General features: G+C 37.0%; 2 protein-coding genes across 2 annotated transcripts in view; one reads left to right on the top strand and one right to left on the bottom strand.

Moving 5' to 3' along the window:
- ITGB3BP (integrin subunit beta 3 binding protein) overlaps positions 1-5,196 on the top strand; it is an 87,301-nt gene extending 82,105 nt beyond the window's left edge. Inside the window, exon 8 of the mRNA XM_082834734.1 lies at positions 4,272-5,196. Coding sequence (XP_082690860.1) covers positions 4,272-4,279 — 8 coding nt within the window. The 3' untranslated portion in view covers positions 4,280-5,196. The remainder of the gene's footprint in view (positions 1-4,271) is intronic.
- Positions 5,197-7,368: 2,172 nt separating this feature from the next.
- Positions 7,369-27,156, bottom strand: part of ALG6 (ALG6 alpha-1,3-glucosyltransferase) — a 59,904-nt gene continuing 40,116 nt past the window's right edge. The window contains exons 12-15 of the mRNA XM_082834741.1: positions 24,758-24,828; positions 15,052-15,120; positions 14,721-14,919; positions 7,369-8,536 (exon numbers count right to left, since the gene is read on the bottom strand). Of these exons, the coding sequence (XP_082690867.1) occupies positions 8,339-8,536; positions 14,721-14,919; positions 15,052-15,120; positions 24,758-24,828 (537 nt within the window). The 3' untranslated portion in view covers positions 7,369-8,338. The remainder of the gene's footprint in view (positions 8,537-14,720; positions 14,920-15,051; positions 15,121-24,757; positions 24,829-27,156) is intronic.

Here is a 27,156-nt window from a genome sequence, read left to right on the forward strand (position 1 = left end):
CTTGCCTACTACATGGTAGTAATCAGTGAATGTCAGGTTTCATGACTGCTCAAAGGTTTTAGATCCTATTAAGCTTTACGTATACAATATATATACAAATGCATACATTCATTCATTATAGGGTAAAATGTTTTATACAATTTCTGACCTATGGAAATCCAGCAGCAAACTATTAGATCGTTGTCATAAATACACAGTTATATACACACATAAATATTCACAGTCATACATTTGGCAAATGAATATACACATTTAATATATGACAGTCTCATTAATGAACTTTTGGGAAACTTAAGAGTACTGAGAATAGCTTTGTGTTCATGGATTCTAGTAAACATCATCACATGTTAGGGATGTTTTTCAGTCTTTATTTTGAGTAGTACCTTCAAAAAACTTGAAAGAATTAAGGTTGACCTACTAGTCAACTTCCCTTTTAGTGGGAAGCAACAGAGGGAAATAACAGTGAAATGTACTTGACTACCTTTGAGACATTTCCCTGGGTTTTTGATCATGTTTTCTTCTCACCTTGGGTGCTTTCCTCATGATCTCATCCATTCCTTGACTTTAGTTCTCACCTTAGTGTATAAGTCACCCTCCTCCTGAGCTGTAAACAATCTCAGCTCCCATACATTATTCCCCTAATATGCTGATTTCATCCCCCCCTCATATTATCCCTCATTTTATCTTTCTAGGGATTACATTCATCCAGTGATAAGGCTGAAAACCTTACAATTCTGTCTGATCCAGTTGTCCCCACATCCAAACTGCTGCCAAGGCATATCACTTCCCAAAACGTTTACTTCTTCCCATGTCCACTGCGCTGGTTTATTCCTTCGTTACCTCTCATCCAGGTTATCTGCATCCTCACTGTAACCTGCCTCTCTGCTCTTTGATCTCGTTTCCCTACAGCCTGTCCTGCTTCTGAACAAATTATGCTTTCGAAGGTATCACTCCACCATATTCATAGTAAAATCCAAATGTATACCATCATTCAGAACTCTTCCCTGATCTGACCCCAGCTTACCTTTCTAATTTGTCTTTGTGCCTCAGTCACTCCAGATTATTTGCCATTCATACCTAGACACATTCCTCAGAAAGCACCTTTCTCATTTCCTTATCTTTGTTCTTGTCTCCTCTACTTGGCATACCTTTTCCCCCATCATCAAAATGTTACCTGTCTTGCAAAACCTGCTTATAACTTACCTTACACAAGGCTTCCTTAGATCCCTCTCTTCCATGTTCTTTTATACATTTGTCACAGCTGCCTAACTGGTATGACTAAGGGAGGATATTAAACTCCCTGATCTTGTCCTATGCCCTAGAAACCTCTGACAGTCACAATGCCCCTGACACCACTGTGGCCAGATTCCCTGTCTGCACATCACTTCTGCCCTCTGTCACACTTCAGTTATTATTCCTCCTGACCTATATTATTCATTGGGGGTAAGCACCCCATATGCATTCGCTCCCAGAGCCTTTAGAAAATGGAGCCTTTATAAAATAATGTTACAATAAGAGAGACTGCGTAAGGGAGACAGCAACCCATAGGCCACAGACAGTATGACGACCAGCAAAAGAGGCGGAGAAAGCACGATTTGGGCTAATGTCGACGAGCGATGCTGAGATACATTTCCTGGAAACAGGGTAAATAAATCGCTTGGTTAACAATAGTGTGAGGGTTAGTATAAACAAAGCACTTCGCTTAATGCCAACCTAGTATTCAAGCTAAGGATATAAGATTCATATTATATACCTGAAATAATAATAATATAAGGCAAGCTATGATAAGTGACACAAGTTCAGACCCTTCTTCTTTCTAGGATTCTGTACAATAGCAAGTACAAAAAAAGATTATGAATCCAACGAGGATCAAAGTGTCAACTTGATTAGTGGAGGAATTAACCTCCAACATGGCAGGCCCTCTGGTAGAAGGTTGGGGTAACTAATGTGGACTAAGGCAGAAGTGGAACCTCCCCTCTCCCATACTGAATCTAGATCTTGAATCCCATGTGCTCTCCTGAACCTGAGGAGAAAGCTGGATCCTTGAAATAGACCCAAGTCCACGTGTGTCTATAACAGTAAAGACCACAGACCTACCTTACATGCTTGGTTGCAGAAGAGAGAGAGAAAATGGGCTGGTCTCCTTACAACATGAAATTACGAAGCATGAAGGCCAGCTGGACTTGAGAGTAGACAGACGGTGAAAGGGAAGCTGAATAGTGGGGAAGAAGAGTGTTGTGTAAGAATAGTGGCCGAATATGACTGGTAAAATGTGGACTACTGTTCGGGACTTCAATCAAATTTGTCACTTCTCCATTGGCTGTAGGGAGCAGAGGAGTTGACAGAAATTTCTTCCTCTTCAGACTGAGGAGAGTAAACATTCTTTCCTACTCTAAGTACGAAATGAAGAATAAGCAGTAGTAGAGGAATACACAACATAGACCGCCTTTAGGATAGAGTGATTAGGTCATTATTTAAGGGTTCATGATTTTAAAATCAGTTTTAGTTATTCCACTGTACATAATCTCTAACAGAGGGCCATCCAAGACCCTAGTAATAGAAATGTTTGTATTTTACTAGGAAGCTGGAATTTGAAAAATGGGTAATGTTGATGGGCTGTGTAAACATACTAGGCAGAGATAACAGCATGAACAAAAAAGGCAGAGAAGCAGAATGATTGAACAGTAGATTCCAGATATATCATTGACAGTTATGATCACCAGGCTAATAAATTAGCTCAGACTTTATTCATTAGGCGGAAATGGACCAGTGAAGATTATTAAGGAAGTAACAATCCAAAATATGTTTTAGAAAGAATATAATTGCTATATAAAGGATGAATTCTGTCAAAATACTGCTCATGAACTGCATCACTGTATGTAAATTTCTTTTCATTTGTGTTCTGAGATCTTCATCTCCAGAACCAGTATGACAGTGTAGAGAAAACAAACATGCTGCTGTTCCTTACTCTTGTGCTATGATATACATCACATTGATCGAAGTATTGATTTTTGCTGGATCCTAAATTTGGCCTCAGAATCTTTCTCAACACAGCTGTCCTGGCAGCCATGATCAACTGATGAGACTTCTTTGCAGGGCCTGGCATTATAACAGAGAATGGGATTTGGATTAGATGTCCAGCACCAGCTCTACTACCTACTTTAGCTAGTGGCCTTAAACAAGGCACTCGGTTCCCAAAACCTTAATTATAAAATGGGACCGATGCTGTTTACCTTGTGGATTATATAAAATAGCTTAGGGAATTCCCTGGTGGTCCTGTGGTTAGGACTTGGCACTTTCACTGCCAGGGCCCCGGTTCAGTCCCTGGTCAGGGAACTAAGATCCTGCAAGCTGCACGGTGTGGCAAAAAAAACAAAAATAAAATAAAATAAAAGTCTAATTAATTAATTAATTAATTCCCACAGTAACTTCTTAATAAATGGCAGTCTTCCTTTCCTCCACAGTATTATCATTAGTTCTGATAACTGTGTATCAATAACCTATAAGGATATTAAGTGACCCCTAGGATGCTTAAAATCTTCTACTAGTATTCAGATCAGACTCAGCTCATGAGTTGGCAAAAGTTGGTTGTCAAGTTGGCAACCTATCTACTTGTAGGACAAGAAGGATATAGGTGGACTGTCATGAATAGGGAAATATAGGGGCCCACCATGTATTACTTATTCATAGCTGCCAATATAAGCAAGGAAGGGATATTTAAGGAAGTAAAGGGTCCACATGCCCTATGGGAATATATGCCATCAGTTGCCATTGGGTGCTTTTTTCAAAGGCTTCCTCTCACACAAGTGTCCTAAGGCCAAATAGACAAGAACTTCTATCACCACTAGGAGTCCCCAGAGGGACATACTCTGAATAGGAATGTCAGTAAAGACTTTTTTGCGTGGGCAGCTGTTGGAGGAAACACCTGCTGAAAGGCACTGAAGGCTTATAGACAAAAGGCATGTAAGATTTGGTGTTTTCATTAGGTCATGTTGGAGTTTTAGAACCCTCTCGAAGTATCTCAAATCCATCTTCACATAAAGTGAAGAGTGCTATGTCAGAGTAGTCATATTGACAATTATTTGTGAAGGTGAATCTTGCTTTGAAGACTCAAAAATAAGTAAATGAGAGATGACCAGTACCTAACTAAACTAGGTACCAAATTACATAGTAAACGGGTGTTTAAATCATTTCTTAAATCATGTATGAGATGCATGTTAATTTGGAAACTAATTCTTGATGATTTAATAAGCATCTTTTTTATCCTGCAGGCATTTAGAAGAAATGCACTCACTATGAAAACGCCAACTTCTGTATCTGCCTGATCATATTTAAAGGAACAGAAGAAATGTTTGTAATTAATCTGCCCAATAAATACCAGATCATAGCACAGGCAGGTGCATGTCTAGATAAAATTTCTTGCAGCTAATTTAAACTTTCTACACGCACCAGTAGATAATCTCAACGTAAATAATACATTTCTTCTTGACCCTTTAAAGTAAGCCAACATGTAGAAGAGGATCTTGACTTATATTTTGTATCTCATATGCTTCTATATATTTTTAGCATTTGTGGATAGACTTAATAAAGCATTAATAAAAATGGCACCTTTGGTAGAGCTATATATTTTAAAACTCAGATTAAATCTAATAGTGGTATTAGGTACCAGTTTTCCCATTTAAAGCTCCAGATGTATATTTATTATTCTTTCGAAAGCTTTTAAAATTTATAAGTTTATTTTAGCTATCTCAGGGATGAGTCTTCATTATATTCTAGTTATTCTTATGCTTGTAGAGAAAAAGTATTTTCAAACTTTTAAAATTTCCACATCTCCTTTTATAAAATATTGGAATGTATTTTTCAGTATAGACTTTTAAATATGAAGTTGTTTTTAAACTGAACTACACAGACTCTACTGAATTTAAAGAAAAGACATATCTCATGGAGCAATATGAGATTCCCCTCCAAATTACTTTGAAGCATTATTCTAAATTTTTAATTTTCTAGTTTTTTTTGTATCATTTGTGCTGTCACAAAATAAAGGGGAAGAGAGAATCACAGAATTGATAGCACGTTTTTTTAAACCTTATATACTTTTCTTTGACCATTTCCACAGGGAAAAAAAATGCTATTCCCTTGTATAATATCTTATACAAATTGTCTTGACAAAATTTGTGTAAGGTATTACCATGTCATTTAATTCACTGTATCATGAAAATAAAAATACTATGGGGCTTCCCTGGTGGCGCAGTGGTTGAGAGTCCGCCTGCCTTTGCAGGGAACACGGGTTCGTGCCCCGGTCCGGGAAGATCCCACATGCTGCGGAGAGGCTGGGCCCGTGAGCCATGGCCGCTGAGCCTGCACGTCCGGAGCCTGTGCTCCGCAACGGGAGAGGCCACAATAGTGAGAGGCCTGCGTACCGCAAAAAAAAAAAAAATACTATGAAAAATTTGAAACAAAATTTTTAACAAATTAAGGTTGAAAATAATAATTTTCCATTTACAGATTCACCTCTTAAAATGAAAATGAGTTATTTTTTAAAAACTATTCATTGAAATGATACTAAACAGTAACTCAATAAAACTAATTGCCTTCACTAGTGATTTTATTGGTACTACTTAAATAAGGTTTTTAGAGAATCTGCTAATTAAGGATACTTTGTGATACAGTGCTAATAGAACATTGCCTAAAACATACCAAAAAGGATAATTCCTTTGTGTTCTACCATTGAAAACTTACCTTAGAATGTAAGCCAAAACATATAAAGAAACCTACATTAGTCAGGAAATAAAGGGTTAAGAAGTAGATTGGTTTCATATGTAATCCAAGTTATGTAGCTATTTGCTTAATGCTATTAAATCAGTTACTGTATGTTTGACCTCTTGATATACTAAGCTTTTGCCTTTCAGAACAGCTGGGTCGGCTAAGAATCCCTTCCCAGTTCTGTTCATTGTAGATCAGATGACTCTCGCTTTATCACCCTTGGAGGCCACATGAAGGACAAAGCAGAAAGATCCACACACAAAACTAATGTTTATATGGGCAGGGGGGCGGGGGGGGGGGCAGAAGGCATGGGATACACTTGGCCCTGATCTTCCAATGAACATAACAGAAGAGAGAGACCAATTGAGACTTGAAACCATTGTGTTACTCCAACCATTATTTAGTTACATCCTATCCATCTCTTACTCTCTTTCCCTTGAACAGAGAGGCTCCTTTGGCTGCCTTGACTTTTGTAAATGTTTCACTCACTTAGTTGTGTTTTATCATTTGGACAGAATGCTACATCGGGGATTTTTCTCCCCTCCCTAAGGCTTCAAGACAAAATGACTTCTGTTGCCTCATATTTGATACATGAACATACACCCTGTTCTCTTCATTTTAAGACACATACCTAAGTTTATTGGCAACAAAGAAAACTGCATTTTTCAGAAACAGCCCTTCCCTCTAAAATGAACTGGAAAATAACTTAGATCATTTTTTGACAGGTATATCAGTGAATAAAGTGAGAAGTCTTTAATTTTTTTGTATAAGCTAAATATCTTTATATTAAAATATCCCTGTAATCCTGAATATAGCTGAGAGAAATGCTTTGGAATTGCCTATTTCTGATCTTAATTCATCACTGGACATTTTTGTTATTTTGGTACTTAATCCCTCAAAGTTCAAAGTGGACTGTTCTTAAACCGGTTTCTAATAGATATGAGATCCTTGACTTATGAGATAATTGCTACAAGTCTCCATTAAAGCTACAGTGTAACTCCATATGACTAGATTAAATCATCTGGAAATGTATTTTTATTTAGAATTCACCTATAAGATACCTTGAATATGGGTGCATTCTATTTTACTAATGTTTAAATAATACTTTCATTTTCAAATAATGTTTCTCTACTCCAACTATTTAGAAGTTGTCAGAACTTCCTCGTCATTGAATTAAATCAATATCCTGTATTAAATGCAAGTTTTCTATTACAAAAAAATAAAAGACTACACCAGCCAGCCAAGATGCTGACATTTGGGCACAGTGATTACAGATGGTGACCATGGACAGCGATGTTCCTGCTGATTCGGCAGCGATTCAAGGCTGCTTTTCTGTGCTGACCTGCCCTTTGAGTCTTTATGCACATTTGCTTTGAGAAGGAAATACTTCTTGATTTTTTGCTTTGTCTAAACCCACTTCCTTTATCAGACTTAAAAACATATACCTTGTTGCATCAGCCTGTAGGTGTCCGTGTCTAGAACCAAATTTTCTTTGTGTATATGTGTTTGGCTTGCATTGTTTTAAAATATACCACCACTTAGTTATTATGCTTTAATGGCTTATTAAAGAAATATATTCATTAAAAACATGGGTTGATGGGGAAATGGTTATTTTTATTACAGAGACTGAAGAAAACATATCTTTACATGAGAATCTACAATATGGCTACAATAAATTATTTTTACCAACTGAATACTATAGTAAAGATGGGCTTCTTCTAATATAGAGTGAGTGATATAGTTATTAACAGGGCTAAGGTAACATGAAGCATGGTATGGATCAATGCATATGGCACTGGTAACCTTGAACCATGTCAAAGAAAAACAGAAGGATGAACCCAGTATAAGGCCACTTAACTTAAACAGAATGATCCTGAAAGTTTAGAACTAATGATCATAAAGTAATTAAAAAGACTTCATTCAAACCACTTAGATTTAAATTTAGGAAAATTCATTGTTTAATTGCATTCAGGGAAATCAAGAGTTCTTGGAAATAAATAAGAACACAGTTTAATCTCTGCCTTGCTAAAAGAATTCAAATTTGCACATGTAATGAGGCATGTTCAAACTTTAAATAGTTTAAATTGCCTTCTCATAGTAATATAAAAGATTATCACAAATTTAATCCCTGAGATATAATTTCTAAAGCATTCTAAACTGCAAAGAAAACTAAATCTGAATACCAAAATTAGTGATTTCCTTCAAAAATAAGGGGCTAAATTCTCCCATTAAGCTCACTATATTTGCAGATTTTTTTCAAGACAACAAATTACAGAGTACATTTCCTAAGTAAACACTGAGATTAAGGACATGTTTCTCTTATTTTCCATTTGAATAGTAACTGTGAATTTAATAAAACTACAATATTTCTTGGCCACCCAGTAGTTAGAAAATAAAAGCCTCCATTGCTCTGGTCCCCATATACATTTATTTTGTGTAGACAACAATGACTTTTCACCATCTCCTTTCCTATAATTCCATGATTCTCAAAATGATCATTTCTTTTTATACACGGCAAAAATTTCACAAAAGCTTGTAGCACTATTAACATTTTCACATTTCTTTGGGCATATAGCTAGTTGATTTTCTTCTGATTTCTTCCGTTTTTGGAATCCCACATGATTATAATGTTGAAGTATACCAAGAAGAACAGGAAGTTTAAGCAGGATACAAAACACACCAATACAGAAAATAAGTCCGGTAGTTTCTGAGGAGGATCCAGTGTGACAGTCATCAGTGTCAGAAGGACCACAGTGATTACTGAGATAAGAAACTATAAGGAGGGAAAAAAAATGTTACTGCATAGGATAAAAGATAACATTTAAATGTACTGGTAACATTGATTTATAGTTGTAAATGAGCAGAATTGAAGGGGAGAGCTGGGGGTTCAGTCTCTTCTACTAATGAATCTCAACCTCGGCTGTACGGAAGAGTCATCTGGGGGTTTTAAAAAAATCTCAATCCTCAGACCACATCCCAGACCAATTAAGTCAGAGTTTCTGGGGTAGGCTCTCCAAGTGATTCCCATGTGTAGCCAAAACCTGAGAACCCCTATCTAATACTTCTTATCACCCAAGCACTGAAAAAAGGTATCTGAAATAGATAATATTGCTAGTCAGGGTTAAATTCATGGCATGCTCCAGGGCCCTACAGGATCTAAAATTCTAAGTTAATCTAAGAATTCATCTATGAAAAAGTTTTCTACAGAAAATGCAAAATTACATTTCACATTCACTGAACACATTCAGTGAGCCAGTGCTATAGTAAAGCATGGTGGGGCACGTGAAAGAAAATGTCCTCTGGCCTCGAAGAGCTTCCAATTTAGGGGAATGAATGAAATAACATCACAGAGTCACAGTTTATTAAATGCCAAGATGAGCAGTAGACATAATTACTGCATTTACTGTAATTGTGCAGCAGTCAGTTTCCTTCTCTAGACCAGTGCACCGCACCATAGAACTTTCTACAGTGATGGAAATGTTCTATATCTGTGTACTCCAAAAGAGTAGCTGCTAACCACATAACGGCTACTGAGCATTTGAAATATGCCTGCTGTAACTGAGGAGCTGAATTTTTAACTTTACTAAGCTTAAATCCACGTGTGTCTAGTGTCTACCATATTGGACAATATAGCTGTAGACTGTGAAACAAGGACCAGCCAGACAAGGACATGGAAGCTGCTTAAGTAAATGTAGAAAACAAGCAGTGAGAAACAGTAGTGACTTCCATGAAGGAAGTGGGACATAAATGGAACCCTGAAAGATGCTTTAATGGCTACATTATGACAGAATTGGTAAGACCTGTAAAGAGAGTAATGCAGTGATCATTCCAGATGGAAGAATGGGAAGGATGGAAGCCAAAAAGGCTTACAAACAGGTATAAATAGGCTGCAAATATCCTCCAAAGGGAAAATATGAGTCAATCTTAGTGAGGAATGAAAATGTCTGAAGTGAAATCATCAAATCAAAAGTTTCAAACTTAAGAAATATGAGACTGAATGAAATGTCATGATACTATGATCCTGAATCAGTGTCAAACTCCAGCCATTACCCCATTTGTCTGCTCCTGCTTAGAAAAAAGTTTCCTAAAAGAGTTAACTATAACTTGCTGTGTCCAATTCTCCCTTTCATTAGTGAACCTGCACCGACTAGGCTTTCACTCCAATCACTCCAATGAAAGATCCATGATGACCTCCACTAAACTAAACCCAGTGGTCAATTCTTATTGCCTTATTTGATCTCTCAGCAGCATGTGAAATAATACATCACTGCCATCTTGAAACCCTTCCTTTGGCTTCCATGACATCATACTCTCCTGGTTTCCTCCCACCTCACTAGTTAATCTTTCTCAGACAACTTCGCTGGTTCCTTCTCAATGTATAATCACACCTTTGGTGAGCTCATCCAGTGATGACTTTAGTCACAGTGACTTTAGTCACTGTCTATATACTGAAGACTCAAATTACTGTCTCCAGCCTGGACCTCTCCCCTAAACTCCAGACTCATATATCCAAGTTCTCCTTAAAATCTCCACTTGGGTATCTAATAAGCACCTAAAAGTAAGAGTGTGTGTGTGTATATGTATATAAACTATCCTCAATAAGATTAACAATTGACTTATCAGAAAATATGGATGCCGCAAGACAGTAGCATGGACGATATTCAAATTGCTAAAAGAAATAGCAAAAATACCCTTCAAAACTGAAGGAGAAATTAACAAAACAAAGTCAATACATTTGAAAATACTGAAATAATACAAGTATGTTCTCTAAATACATTAGAATTAAATTAGAATAGAAAAACATGAAGTAGTCAAGGAAATTCCCAAATATTTGGAAACTGAACAACAAATGCCTAAATAATTCATGAGCCAAAGAAGAAATCAGAAGAAATGGACTATATTTTTAACTAAATTAAAAAACATATATTTCAAAGTTAATGGAATACTGCTTAAGAATGGCACAGGGGTTATATATGGGTTTGAATGACTATATAAAAATGGAAGAAAGGTCTAAAATCAACCACCTGAACTTTAAGAAACTAGATAAAAAAGTAAACCAGGGACTTCCCTGGTGGTCCGCTGGTTGAGACTCTGCACTCCCAATGCAGGGGACCCAGGTTCGATCCCTGGTCAGAGAACTAGATCCCACATGCCACAACTAAGAGTCCACATGCTGCAACTAAAGATCCTGCATGCCGCAACTAAAGATCCCACATACCCCACACACCACAACAAAGATCCCACGTGCCACAGCTAAGACCCAGCGCAGGCAAATACATAAATATTTTTAAAAAGAAGAGTAAACCAAACCCAAGCATGAAAAAGGGTATATAAAAAAGGGTATATAAAAGGGTATATAAAAAGGGTATATAAAATCAGTGACATAGAAAACAGAAAAACGAGAGAAAATCAATGACCAAAAGTTGGTTCTGCAAAAATACCAATGAAACTATCAAAATTTAGCTAGACTAACCAAGGCCAAGAGAGAAGGTACAAATTTCCCAAGTCAGGAATGAAAAAGGAACATCACTCCTTACCATACATAAAAATAAAAAGGATTATAAGGGAATATTATGAACAACTGTATGCCAACAAATTAGATAACATAGATGAAATGGACAAATTCTTAGACACACCACTGAAATTGTGTCAAGAAATACAGAAAGTCTGAATAGACCTATAACAAGAGATTGAATTAATCATTTTTAATTGAAGTACAGTTGATTTACAATATTGTTAGTTTCAGGTGTACAGCAAAGAGATTCCATTATATATATTTTTTTCAGATTCTTTTCCATTATAGGTTATTACAAGACATTGAATATAGCTCCCTGTGCTATACAGTAAATCCTTGTTGCTCCTCTATTTTATGTATGGTAGTTTGTATCTGTTAATGCCATACTCCTATTTTATCCCTCTCTCCTGAATTAGTCATCTTTAAGATCCCACGAAGAAAGGTCCAGGAACAGGCGGATGGCTTCGCTGGTAAATTATACCAAATGTTTCTAGAACTAATACCAGTCCTTCGTAAACTCTTCCAAAAAGCAGAAAAGGAACACTTCCTAACTCATTCCATGAGGCAAGTACTAAGCCTGATTACAAAACCATACGAAGACATCACAAAAAGAAAACTACAGACCAATATCCCCCATGAATATACGATGCAAAAGTCTTCTACAAAATACTAGCAAACCTGAGCAAGTGGCATATAAGTAAGGTTATATACCATGATCAAGTGGAACTTATCCCAAGAATGCAAGGTTAGTTCAATATACAAAAATCAATCAATGTAATATACCATATTGATAGAATAAAGGAAAACAACACATAATATCGTTAGACACAGGAAAAGCATTTGACAAAATCCAACAGCTTTTCATGAAAAAACATTCAAACTAGGAACAGAAGAGAACTCCCTAACCAAATAAAGGCCATCTATAAAAATCCCATAACTACATCATAGTTAATGTTGAAAGACTGGATGATTTCCCCTAAAATCTGAAGAAACGAAGATATCCACTCTTGCCAGTTGTAGTCAACACTGTACTGGAGCTGTCTAGCCAGGTAATTAAGCAAGGAAAATAAATAAAAGGCATCCAGTTTTAAAGGGAAGACATAAAACTATCAAGATTTACAGATGACATGATCTTGTATATAGAAGATCATAAGGAATTCACTAAAAACTTATAGTACAGAATACAAGTTCAGAATAAAAAAAAAATCAATTGTATTTTTATGCAGTAGCAATGAACATTATGAAAACAAAATTAAGAAAACAATTCCACTTACAAAAGCATCATAAAGAATAAAATACTTAGAAATGAATTTAACAAAAGAAGTGCGAGACCTGTACATTGAAAACTACAGAACATTGTTGAAGGAAATTAAAGAATAAATAAATGGAAATACATCCTATGTTCATAGGTTTGGAAGACTAAATCTTGCTAAGATGGCAATACTCCACAAATTTAAATACATATTCAAAGCAACCCCTATCAAAATCTCAGCTTGGTTTTTGAAGAAATTGATGAGCTGATCCTAAAAAGAATATGGAAATGCAAGGGACACAGAATAGCTAAAACAATCTTGAAAATGAATAACAAAGTTAGAGGACTCAATTTTCAATCCCAAAACTAACTATAAAACCACAGTAATCAAGACTGTGGTAGCAGCATAAGGATAATATAGATCAGTGATATAGAATTGAGAGTCTAGAAATAAACCCTTATGTTTAGGATCTGTTGATTTTCTACAAGGGTGCAAACACAATTCATTGGTGCTGGAACAACTGAATAAAGTTGGACTCCTACCTCATACCATACACAAAAATTAATTCAAAATGAATCAATGTCCTAAAGAGAATTAAAATTACAAAATTCTTAAAAAAAACATAAGAGTAAATCTTCATGACCTTTGGTTATATATAGATTCTGAGATATGACACCAAAAGCACAAACAACAAAAGAAATACTAGATATATTAAACTTCATAAAAATGAAAACTTTTGTATCAAGAATGTATAGAGAACTCTTACAATTCAAAAAAAAAAAGATAACTAAAAATGAACAAAGGATGGGAATTCCCTGGTGGCCCAGTGGTTAGGACTCTGTGCTCTCACTGCCAAGGGCCTGGGTTCAATCCCTGGTTGGGGAGGTAAGGTGCCACAAGCCGTGCAGTGTGGCCAAAAAAAAAAAAAAAAAAAAAAGGGAGACGGACTTGAATAGGCATTTCTCCAAAGAAATTACAAAAAGATACTCTATCATTAGTCACTAGGGAGTCACTAGGGAAATGCAAAAACCACAATGAGATACCATTTCACACCCACTTTGTATGGCTATAATAATGGAGGGGTATAATAAAAAAAAAGCGAATAACCAGTGCTGTCAAGGATGTGGAGAAATTGGAATCCTCATATATTGCTGGGGGGAAGGTAGAAATCATGCAGCACTTTGGAAGACAGGCAGTTTCTCAAAATGTTAAACACAGAATTACCACTCCTAGGTATATACTTGAAGGAAATGAAAACGTGTGCACTGGTAAACTTAATACACAGATCTTCAGGGCAGCATTATTTATAACAGCCAAACAGTGGAAGCAAGCACCTACTGAAGAATGTGGTATATCCATATAATGGAATTGGCAATAAAAGGAATGAAGTATTGATACGTGCTACCACACGGATGAAAATCAAAAATGTGCTACGTGAAAGAGGCCAGTCATCAAAGACAACACTGCGTACGATTCCATGTTACAGACTGAACTGTGTCCCCACAAAATTCATATGTTGAAGCCCTAAGCCCCAATGTGACTGCATTTAGAGATGAGATTAGATTAAGGTTAAATGAAGTCCTAAGGCTGGGGCCCTAATCTGATAGGACTGATGTCCTTATAAGAAGAGAAAAAGACACCAAAGAATTCTCTCTCTCTCCACACACACACACACACACACACAAGAGGCCATATGAGGAGACAACAAGGTCACCTACGAATCAGGAAGACAGGCCTCACCAGAAACCAATGCTGATGTCACCCTGATCTTGGACTTCTAGCCTCCAGAATTGTGAGAAAATAAATTTCTGTTGTTTAAGCTATCTGATGTGGTATTTTGCTATATCAGCCCTAAGGGACTAATGCATTCCATTTATATGAAATGTCCAAATAGGCAAATCTATGGAGACTGAAAGTAATTGGGTGGCTGTCCAAGGCTGAGGTTAGGGGTGAGGGTGGAATGGGGAATGACTGCTAAAGGACACAGGGTTTCTTTTTGGGGTGATGGAAAATAATCTAAAACTAGGTTAGGAGGATGGTTGTAAAACTCTGTGTACATACTTAAAACACGGAGTTGCATGCTTTAAATGGGTGAATTTTATGGGAATTATATCTCAAAAATGCTGTAAAAGAAAAAAGATATTATAATAACTTCTTTAAAATAGTACCTTAAAAACTAAACAACTTACCAAATGTCGTATAATTCTGGGAAGAAATGTAAAACATGGAAAATATTTCCTAACAGAAATGGAAAAGGATTTCAACTGCAGTTCTTCTTCAGAAGTCTTTTCAAATATTGAAAAGGAGGTTGCACAAGCTATGAAAAATGCTATCACTGTCACAACTGAGGGCATTAGGAGTTCATCCTTCAATAGAAGAGGCAGCATACTATATGGGAAAACAGAAAAAACGTTAAAAAGAGAATTGTCAATTCAAACCATAATCACTTTGTAAAAAAGTTTTAAATGAGTTTATAAGTACTACACTGAAAATATTATACTGGAAATTGGTTTGACTCACCTAAATGTTGACACAAGTAAAAACCAAGTAGACATAAAAGGAATTTCCCTTAAAACTAAGCAGACTGGTCTAAAATGACAAAGAAAAATATGTTAATCTTAGAGAATATAATTTCAGTGCTTACATGTAAAAATATGAATACATTTTACCTGTCTGATTTTTGAGGTAGTAAGAAAAACACACACACACACACACACACACACACAAAATACTCCATAGGGACTACTGATTCAGTTTTTTATAACTATCAATACAAACTAAATGAATCTAGACACAGAGAAGGTGTCAACTCCTCATAATAACTGGAAAACTTCTTCCAGTATCCATTAATGAAACATTTTTTCCCTATCATACAAACGTAGCTTAAAGAAAGGATCAAACAGAACTGAACATTCAGAGAAAAAGAGCTTTTTCACATATTTCATCCTACTTGGTAAACATGAATATCCTACTTGGTACAGTGGTTTTCAAACTTCTTTTTTATGATCTTCCATATGACATAATGCTCAGCTAAGTTAAAAACTAAAAGACAGGATCATCATCTGCCACTGCAGAGAGGACAACAGAGGCAAGGAAGAATTATAAAGGGTTGATGATGGTAGAATAAAAGAAAAAAGGACAAAATGAGTAGGAAGAGGCTACATGAAAAGAACAATAGTGTAGGAAGAGGAAGCGTAACACCAGTAGATGGAACCACTGGCTTTATCAGAAAGCTGTGTAGGGTCATAGGTCCAAGCTCATAGGTCCTCCTTAGTACTACCCCTGGTTGCATTACCTTCTGGATTCAACTGTGGCAATGCTCCAAAAGAAGGGTCTAGTCAGAAGACTTAAGTCCTACCTAGTCCCATCCCTGCCACTTACTTACTGTTTGACTTTGAACAAATGATTAATTTAACCTTTTTCTTATGTGTAAATGGAAATAATAACAATACCTTGGATTGTTAAGTAGTTGAAAGAACTCTTCTGTGAGTATTATCTAGTGTTTATTTTTTAGTAAAACAAGAATAAAATAACTTTTTACTAATGGTGGTAGTTGTTGAATAATTATTTTTGTTGTTATTATTATTGGTCTCCTTATTTTAAAAGGTTTAAGTATTCGCCTTTCTTAGAAGGATGACTCTTCCTCATGTCAGCTAGAATATGAGATGGGAGGCCTAGGTTTATAAACTGATTGAAAACTACTGCACTAAAAGAAAATACTAGAGGACTTTCAATTTCATTGCTTTATGCTTTTATAATTGGAATGTATTTTTGTTAATTACAAGCACACAGTAGGTGTTCAATAAACATTATTTTCTGTTTCTAGGTCTTAATTCTTTCCCACTTAATCATTCGGTATTCATTTACTGAACATAAGCATTTACTGAAAATGTAGTATGTAAAAGCACTGCTCTGAAAGGAATGCAGTGATGAATGTAACTCAGCCCTTAACTTCTAGGTACTTAATATTTATAATCAAGCTGCAAAATCACCTACAACCTCAACCTCTTCTCTGAACCCTTCCTTTCACCACCTTGTTCAAAACAAATCCTGGTTCTCTCCCGCTAAGGAAAATGCTGCCCCTCTGCCCTGTCAATTGTGCCTGTTTTGCTATTGTTTCCACAGCCTTCAAACAATTTAAAGGCCCTGAGAAGGGACATAACCTCTTTGCTCTTCATCAGTACTTCCACACTACTCTCCCTCTCCCCACCTTAACAATTTCCAGCTTCGAATCTCCTGTCATCTGGCTGTATATCCCCTATTATTCCTCATCTTTGTTATCATCCACCAGCCTCAAGGATCACTTCACTCATTACTCAATAATTTCAACTTCTTACACACTGTCACTGTCTACAACCCTACTCATCTCAATTCTTGGCAATTTTAACGTACACATAGATGATCTTCCAACACCCAGACCTCTCATTTGCTGGAACTCTTCTCTTCTAGTGATCTCATCTTCAGTCCTGCACTTAGGGTCATATGCTAGACTGTAAGCCCTCCATAATCACAACTCATCAGTTGCATTCTGACTACTATCTCCTACCTTTTCAGTACTCCAACAATCCCCCCCAAGACCTTCAATCCATTGTTCCTAGCACATTTTCACTTTGCCTCACTATTTTAATGACCTTTTCCCTTCTTACCCAGGTTAAATTCTAAGATCAATCATAATCACTCCCATGTATTCAATCTCAAATCCCAAGCAAATGAGTTATCCTCACTAGAGAAAACCATAAACCTGGAAATACCCAACTCTCCACCTGCACTTACTCTGGCCTTACTGAGCAACTGCTCTGGAGGAAAACATTTACCCGCACTAACTATTCTCACTTTAAATACATGATCATGATATTCAAGTGTCCAGCAATTAGTATATATTTCCCTAGTCTGTTCATACTCTGTGTCTCCTTACAAAGATAATTCCACCTTCTCCTCTCTTCTCATATTCCCAACAGCTCTAACCCACTCTTTCCTAATGACTTTGTCCTCCATTTCAATAAGAAAACTAAAGCAATTAAGAGAGAACTTTCACAGATGTCACCATCACATCTACTCTCTTCCCAGCATCTGTACTGATACAGTGTGTTCCCTCTTTTTATTAAGATGAATGATTCATGCATCTGTCCACAGCCAATCCTTCCATTTGTGCTCTAGATCCTACTCCACCTCTGTCTCTGAAGGACACTGCTCCAGCAACTCTTACCTCTCCTGTAACATCAATGTTCCCTCTTACTGACCATTCCCATGCCATTATCTCTCCTATCTGAAAACAAATAACAAACCTCTTTGACCCCACTTTCTCTACCAGTTATTGCTTAATTTCTCTGCTCTCCTTTTTGGCAAAACTCATCTAAAGAACTGCCTACCTATCTCACACCATATACAAAACTGAACTCAAAATGGATCAAAAACCTAAATATAAGAGCTAAATCCATAAGTTCTTAGAAGAAATATGAGGGTAAATATTACCTTGGATTTGGCAATAGTTTGTTAGATACAACATCAAAAGCACAAGCAACAAAAGAAAGAACAGATAAATTGGATTTCATCAAATTAAAAATTCTGTGCATCAAAGAACACTATCAAGAAAATCCAAAGAATGGAAGAAAGTATTTGTTAATCGTATATCTGATAAAGGTTTAATATCCAGAATATATAAAGAACTTCTAAAACTCAACAAGAAAGAGAAACAACCACTTAAAAATTGGACAAAGGATTTAAGTATTAGGCATTTCGCTGAAGAAGATATACATATTGCCAACAAGGACATAAAAAGATGCTCAACATCATTAGTCTTTAGAGAAACGCAAATGAGAACCAGAATGAGATACTACTTCACACCTACTACGATGGCAAAAACAATAACAGACAATAACAAGTGCTGACAAGGATGCAGAGAAATTGGAACACTTATAATTACTGGTGACAATGTAAAATGGTATAGCTACTGTGGAAATTAGTTTGGTGGTTCCACAGTAAGTTTACAGAATTATTATATGACCCAGAAATTCCACTCCTGGAGACCCAAGAGAACTGAAAACAAGTGTTCAAACAAAAACGTATACGTGAATGTTCATAGTGGCACTATTCCCAATAGCCAAAAGGTGAAAACAACTCAAAATGTCCATCAACTGATGCATGGACAAACAAAATGTAGTATATCCATATGATGCAATATTATTCAGGCATAAAAATGAAGTACCAATACACAGTACAACATGGATGACTTTGAAAATATTATGCTAAGTGAAACAGGTCAGAAACAAAAGGCCACATATTTTATGATTCCATTTATATGAAATATCCAAATCAGGCAAATCCACAGAGACAAAGTAGATTAGTGGTTACAAGGATTAGGGGAAGGGGAGAACAGGGAATGACTGCTTACTGGGTACGGGGTTTCCTTCTAGGGTGACGAAAATATTCTGTAAGTAGACAGTGGTGGTGGTTATACAACATTGTGAATGTACTAATAGTGTATTTCACCATTTTATATATATATATATATAAAATATATACTTAAATATATATATATATATATATTTTTTAAAGAATCATCTATACTTATCTTCAATTCTTCTCTTCTCATTATGTCTTAAACCCACCCCAATCAGGCTCTTCCCTGCATCACTCTACCAACACTAGCCTTTTCTAAGTGACCTAGAAAAGTCACTTTTCATCAGTGACTTCCATTTCACTATGGCAAATAGTCTATTCTTAACCCTCATCTTATTTGACCTATTAACAGCATCTGATACAACTGATCACATCATGTCCTTCTTTCCCCAGTTTTACTGAGATGTAACTGACGTATAACATTGCACAATGTGAACAAAGTGTACAATGTGATGATATAGGTATATATTGCAAAATGATTACCACAATAAGGTTCATTAACACATCCATCAACTTAAAGTTACCTTTTGTGTGTGTGTGTGCCCTTGTGTGTGTCTGTGGTGACAACTTTTAAGATCTATTCTCCTGGCAACTTTCAAGTATACAATACAGTAAGTCCCCTACATACGAACAAGTTCCATAGTGAGAGCACGTTTGTAGTCCGATTTGTTTGTTAGGTCCAACAAAGTTAGCCTAGGTACCCAACTAACACAATCGGCTATATAGTACCATACTATAATAGGTTTATAATACTTTTCACACAAATAATACATTAAAAAACAAACACAAAAAATAAGGAAAATATTTTTAATCTTATAGTACAGTACCTTGAAAAGTACAGTAGTACAGTACAACAGCCGGCATCCAGGGGCTGGCATCGAGTGAACAGGCAAGAAGAGTTACTGACTGGAGGAGGGAGAAAAGGTGGGAGATGGTAGAGCTGAAGGATCGTCAGCAACAGGAGACAGAGGGCAAGCTGCAATTTCACTCACACGTGACGCTGAAGGAATGCACATTCGCATCCTTGAAAGTTCGCAACTTGAAGGTTCGTATGTAGGGGACTTGTTAACTTTTGCTAACTACAGCCAGCTACAGTGTATGCTGTACATTAGATCCCCAGAACTTATTTATCTCATAACTGTAAGTTTGTACTCTTTAACCACCTTCACCCATTTCCCCCCCCACCCCAACTCAGGCAACCACCAACTTACTCTGTTTCTGTGAGTTTAGTTTCGATGCTTCTATGTCTTAACACTCCTCATTTAAGTGAGCTCATACAGTATGTCTTTCTCTCTGTCTGACTTACTTCATTTAGCATAATGCCCTCAAGGTTCATCCGTGTTGTTGCAAATGTCCTTCCATTTTTTTTCTTTGGCCGCGCCACGGCATGGCAGTGGGATCTTGGTTCCCCAACCAGGGATTGGAACTGTGCCCCCTGCAGTGGAAACGTGGAGTCTTAACCACTGGAGGAAGGAAGTCCCCAGGATTTCCTTCCTTTTCTATGGCTGAATAATATTCCTCTGTGTGTGTTGGAGGGGGGGAGTAATACGCCACTTTCTGTATTCATCTGTTGACAGGCACTTCCATGTTTCCATGTCTCGGCTGTTGCAAGTAATGCTGTGAAGAACTAGGGGGTAAAGATGTCTCTTCAAGACAGTAATTTCATTTACTTCAGAAATATTGCTGGGTCATATGGTAGCTCTATTTTTAATTTTCTGAAAAACCTCCATACTGTTTTCCATAGTGACTGCGCCAATTTACATTCCCACCAGTAGTGCACAGGGTTCTCTTTTCTCCACATCCTCATCAGCACTTGTTATCTCTTGTCTTTTTTTTTTTTATAAATTTATTGATTGATTGATTGATTTTTGGCTGCGTTGGGTCTTTGTTGCTGTGTGCGGGCTTTCTCTAGTTGCGTGAGCGGGGGCTACTCTTCGTTGCGGTATGCGGGCTTCTCATTGCGGTGGCTTCTCTTGTTGCAGAGCACGGGCTTTAGGCGTGCAGGCTTCAGTAGCTGTGGCACTTGGGCTCAGCAGTTGTGGCTCACAGGCTCTAGAGCGCAGGCTCAGTAGTTGTGGCGCACGGGCTTAGTTGCTCCGTGGCATGTGGGATCTTCTCAGACCAGCGCTTGAACCCATGTCCTCTGCATTGGCAGGCAGATTCTTAACCACTGCACCACCAGGGAAGTCCCTCTTGTCCTTTTGATAAGAGCCATTCTAACAGGTGTGAGATGATATCTCACTGTGGTTTTGATTTGCATTTCCCCGATGATTAGTGATGTTGAGCACCTTCTCATGTACCTGTTGGCCATCTGTATGCCTTCTTTAGAAAAATATCTATTCAGGTCCTTTGGATTATTTGTTTTTTCTACTACTGAGTTGTATAAGTTCATTATATATTTTGGATAATTAAACCTTTATCAGATACATGATTTACAAATATTTTCTGCCATTCCACAGGTTGCCTTTTCATTTTTTTTTTTCCTTTTTTTTTTTTTTTTTTTTTTGCGTTATGTGGGCCTCTCACTGTTGTGGCCTCTCCCATTGCAGAGCACAGGCTCCGGACGCACAGGCTCAGGGGCCATGGCTCACGGGCTCAGCCACTCCGCGGCATGTGGGATCCTCCCGGACCGGGGCACGAACCCGTGTCCCCTGTATCGGCAGGCGGACTCTCAACCACTGCACCACCAGGGAAGGCCGCCTTTTCATTTTGATATTTCTTTTGCTGTGCCGCAACTTTTTAGTGTGATGCTGTCCCAATTATTTATTTTTGCTTTTGTTCCTTCTGCTTTTGGTGTCATATCCAAAACATCATTGCCAAGAACAATGTCAAGGAGCTTCTCCCTTATGTTTTCTTCTACAAGTTTTACAGCTTCAGTCCTTACATTTAAGTCTAAGCCATTTCAAGTTAATTTTTGTCAGTGGTGTAAGACAGCGGACCTTGTTATCCTGAAAATTCCTTCTTCACTCAGCTTCCAGGACACCAACTCTTGTGGTTTGCATCCTACCTAGTTGGCCATTCCCATTTGCCTCTTCTCCCAGACCTCTTAATATTGTGTGGCCCAGAACTCAGTCTCTGGTATTCTTCTCTGTCTATACTCACTTCCTTGGTTATCTCATCTAGTCTCATGACTATAAATGTCATCTCTACTGAGAAATTACTAATTTTATGTCGCTGGCTCAGTCTCTCTCTGGACTCCACTCATATATCCAACCCAGACTTGTATTTAAATACTAACTCAACACCTCCACTTGATGTCCAAAGACACGTCCAACACTGAACTTGGGAACCTCCCACCTTGTTCACATCTAGTGTAATCCTGCTCCACTTGCAGTCTACCCCATTTCAGTCAATGGCCACTCCATCCTTCCCGTTCCAGGCCAAAAACCATGAACACACCTTTGATTTTTCTCTTTCTCTCACATGCTATATCCAAATCGTCGGGAAACATTCAGGCTCTAGTGACCACTTCTCACCTCTTCCACTATTACGATCTTGGTCCCCATCGCCACCATCGCTCAACCTGGATAATGGTGATTGCCTTCTAAATGGTCTCTGTGTTTTCTACCCTTGCTCTGTACAATCTGTTCTTGACCTGCCACCAGAATGATCATTTTATTTTTTAACAGCTTTATTGAGGTATAACTGATATACAATTAACTGTACATATTTAACATGTATAATTTGATAAGCAAAGTGATCCTTTTAAAACATCAAGTCACGGGACTTCCTTGGTGGTGCAGTGGTTCAGAATCCGCCTGCCAATGCAGGGGACACACGTTTCAATCCCTGGTCCAGGAAGATCCCACATGCTGTGGAGCTACTAAGCCCGCAGGCCACAACTACTGAGCCCGCGTGACACAACTACTGAAGCCCGCGCACCCTGGAGCCCGTGCTCTGCAACAAAGAGAAGCCACCTTAATGAGAAGCCCATGCACCGCAACAAAGAGTAGCCCCTGCTCGCTGCAACTAGAGAGAAATCCTGTGTGCAGCAACAAAGACCCAACGCAGCCAAAAATAAAAAATAAACAAAACAAAACAAAAAAAACACATCAAGTCAGATCATGCGTCTTCCTCAAAATCCTTCCATGGCTCCCCGTTTCCTTCAGAATAAAAGCCAAAGTTCCCAATATGGCCTACAAGATCCTATATAATTTACATGCCTGTTACCTCTTTAACTTCACCTCCTATTACTTCCTACATTGACCACTGTACTCTGGCCACACTGGCCATTCTGTTGTTCCCTAAACATATCAGTCATACTCCCATCTAAGGGCCTTGGCACTGGCTGTCTAGAATGTTATTCTCCCAGATATCTCCTCCAGTCCACTCAAGTATCCACTCAAGTATCTCCTCAACAAGGCCTACCTTGACATCCTTGTTTAAAACTGCAACCTGCACTTACTCCTGTAACCCCAGCTCCAGTACTCCCAACTTCCCTTATCCTCTTTTATGTATCCTTCATGACTTTTATTACCTGCTAACACATTATTTAATTATTAGTGTCTGTCCTTGAGAATGAAAGCTAAGAAAGTAGGAATTTTTGTCTGTTTTGTTCACAGATATATCCCAGGTGCATAGAACAGTATCTGGCAAATTGTAGGCCCTCAATAAATATTTATTGGGTGAAATATTTGTTTAATGATAGCTTAGCTGGAACCAGGTCAAGAGGAACTTTAAAATATTTGATCAAAATTATATTAAAGTCATGCACTGTTATGAATAATCTAGGTACAGTTGTAGAGTATGAACTTCCAGAAATTCAGGGCCCACGAGCTAATCTGAATGGTCAGATTATAGGTCACTCACTGATCGAGCTCCTTTCTCTGGAGTAGGAATCCTGGGGAAGATTATACATGTTTGAAAGCAATACCTCTCCATAGTTCCATCCCCTGGCACTAGGGATTTGCATAGGGTCAGCCTAGCCTCACATAACAGTGGTCAGATCTAACTCAAGTTTAGACTTCAGGGGATGAAATTAAGCTGCCCTTCCAGTCTGCAATGGTACGAGACTATTTTTTTCGGAGGAAAGAAGGCTTTCCCATAGGCCAGCCCCACCTACTATAAAGCTCTGCACTAAGGTTTTAGTTCAAAGCTCCACCTAATAAAAGCAATACACCCTTCCATTTGTCATTAGTCATTTCATACATGCATCTTCCACAGGAACCTAGCAAACACAGGGTGAGGGGTGTGGCAGGCATGGGTGGGACTGATCTTGGGCAGGATTCAAGTATTCCAATGTGTTCTGGGCAAATACTATTTTAATATTGGGATAATATACCCCCAACTGCCACTCAATTTCTATGAAGAACAGGAAAAAATTTTAATGCTCCTAAAAAAAAGGAGTGTGGTTAGGGATTGCCAATAGGGTCTAAACAAAGGTTTTGACAGAAGAACTAAAAAGGAGGCAACATATAAAAGCCTCTAAAGAGGCTGATGGAGAGAACAGGCCATTGAATAGATGTGGAAATGAATGAAATGAAAAAGGCAAAGAAGACACACAGGCTCCAACCTAAGTAGAGCCTCTTTGGAAGACAGTTCTTATTAGCATATAGAAAATATAAATGAAAAAAATAGGAAGAAATAAGATATCTGAAATTATTCCATAAAATTTCATCAGTTTAAAATATATCATAAAGAAGTAAAATTGTAAGAGATCATCATTCTGGAAAACATGTGATTTTATGAAATAATTTTATGAAATTATGTAACATTTGCATAGTTTTGATTTGCACTTAAGTGATTAAATGTAAGTAATAAATTTATTTACATATTATAAACACATCACAATAAACAAATAAAACATACTTGAAACATTTTTACTTACAATGATACCAAAAGAATGGACTTTTCATGTACTTGGAAAGAAAATAGAAAGAATGACAGTGCACAGCTAACCTTAAGGAAAAAGGGGACAAAATCAGATATAACAACTTACAAAATATAATATCAATTTAATTATGAATCTGACTAAAAATCATTTCAAGTAAAATTTTAAAGTTTAATATAGCTTGTAGCTAGAAGGAAAATATATACACAACTCTAATGTGCATAATATTTTATTCAAATTTAATAATCAAAATATTTTGAAAAATAATTATTATAAAGCTATACCTAACCATCTACAACAAGTTCATTGAGTCTCAGTTATTAATAACAAAACTACTAAATAATCCAGACACAACAATCATACCTTCATCCTCCCTTGGAATCTCTGACAATTTAAATTAAAAAGCATGAAGGACAAGTAAGTCAAAATCTAAAACTGGCAAAGTAAATCCGTTTTAGTGTTTTTAAAATGTGCACTTCAATAAAATATATTCAATGTTCTATAAAGTAATCACTTGCTATTTGGGATTTTAAATTAATAATGACTTAGATCTATTTTCAGGAGTTTATATTCTGCATATTAGACATTTATCTATATACATCCAATCTAGTTGCTCAAACAAAAAACCTGGATCACTATCTTGTACATGCTATACATCCAATCCATCAGCAAATCCTATCTACACCATCTCCCAAATACAATATCCACTGACTTCTCTCCACTCCCCTCTGCTGATGGTGGCAGAGGAGTGGTCTAAGCCACGCCCACCTTTCTGCTGGGCCACTGCAATAACCTCCCAACTGGTAATGCTCCTGCCCCCGACAATCCATTCTCCATTTAGCCACCATATCAGATCATGTAATTTCCCTGTTTAAAATCCTCCAATAGCTTCCCATTACACTTAGAATAAAATCCAAACTCCTACATAATCTGGGTCCTGCCTTCCTCTTCCAGTCTTTCTTACTGTCTCCTTCACTCATTTCACACCAGCCACTTCATATTTGTCCCTTTAATGCTTTGAACATGCCAAATGTGTTCCTGCCTGGAGAAAAAACTTGCTTTTGTCAAGTCAGAGCCCAGATCTTCTTGTAATTGGTTCCTTCTGATCAATCAATCATTCAGTTCCAGGATGAAATGTCACTTCCCTAGAGAGGTCTTCCCTTACTCAATCTGAAGTAGTACCCCCCTAACCAAACCCCACCAGCCCTCTTTTCACATAATACTATTTTCTTCATAATCCTCATCACTCCCAGATATTTTCCTGTTAACTGATTTATTTTGTTTATTGTTCTTCTCCTGCCACTAGCATGAATGTCCCCCAATTAAGAGAGCAGGGATATTAGCTGTCATTCATTTATATGCCAATTCCTAGAAGCGGACCTGACACATTAGAGGGCACTTAATAAATACTACTTGAAAAGATATAGATAAAAATAACTTTGCTGCTATAGATATATTAGTATTCATACTATCAATTACCTTAATTATAGACCTATATTAAGAAATAATTCAATCTAAATTGAAAGGAAAAAAACACTTTAAAATAATTATAATGGGAAATGTTTTAAAGCTCTCAGAAGTATTCAATAAGAATTTAAAACATTATCAACAAAAATAAAAATAAGTCATTAATGTCTCTTTTATTTTTTAAACACAATGTCTGGTATTAAAACACAACAAACTAAATAAAATTAGGAAGTTAAGAGAAAGAAAATGCTTTTTCTGCTTTATAATCCTAAAAGTAATCATCTCTAACACTGCTAGTTACCGAAACTCTGAAATTCCATTCCATCATCTTTGAAATATACCTTTCTTTAGCATAATAAATAACCATTTTACATAAGCTTGCAAATATTTCAAGTTAGGGCTACTGAAGACGTCAAAATATTACTAACCACATCCCTCCTATTCTAAACATTCTATAGAATATTAACTATAGATGACTTACTATGCTCAGAGTTCATTCACAGAATGAAACAACAGACATCATCAATAAAAAGGTAACTTTAAAAAAGAGGAACATGAATCTTTTTGCACTGTGGAACCGATAAGCACTTTTGAAATATTTGACTGACATGCTCTGTTCTGGCTTGTTTTTAGAATGCAATATAAATAAGTGGCAGTCCCAGAATTGAAACCCCAATTTCTAAAATGTTGTCCCTTTAGGGAATTTCCTGGCAGTTCAGTGATTAGGACTCCATACTTTCACTGCCGAGGGCCTGGGTTCAATCCCTGGTGAGGGGAACTAAGGTCTCGCAAGCTGCGTGGCATGGCCAAAAATTTTTTTTAAATAATAAAAAATAAAAGGTTGTCCCTTTATAAGTTCACTAAGACTGACTGTTTTCATAAACTAACTCTTCTTGATATTTTAAAAGGATATCCTTTAAATGTCATTT

This window comes from Leucopleurus acutus (genome assembly GCF_964270905.1).
Source record: "Leucopleurus acutus genome assembly, chromosome: 2".
NCBI classification, from domain to species: Eukaryota; Metazoa; Chordata; class Mammalia; order Artiodactyla; family Delphinidae; genus Leucopleurus; species Leucopleurus acutus.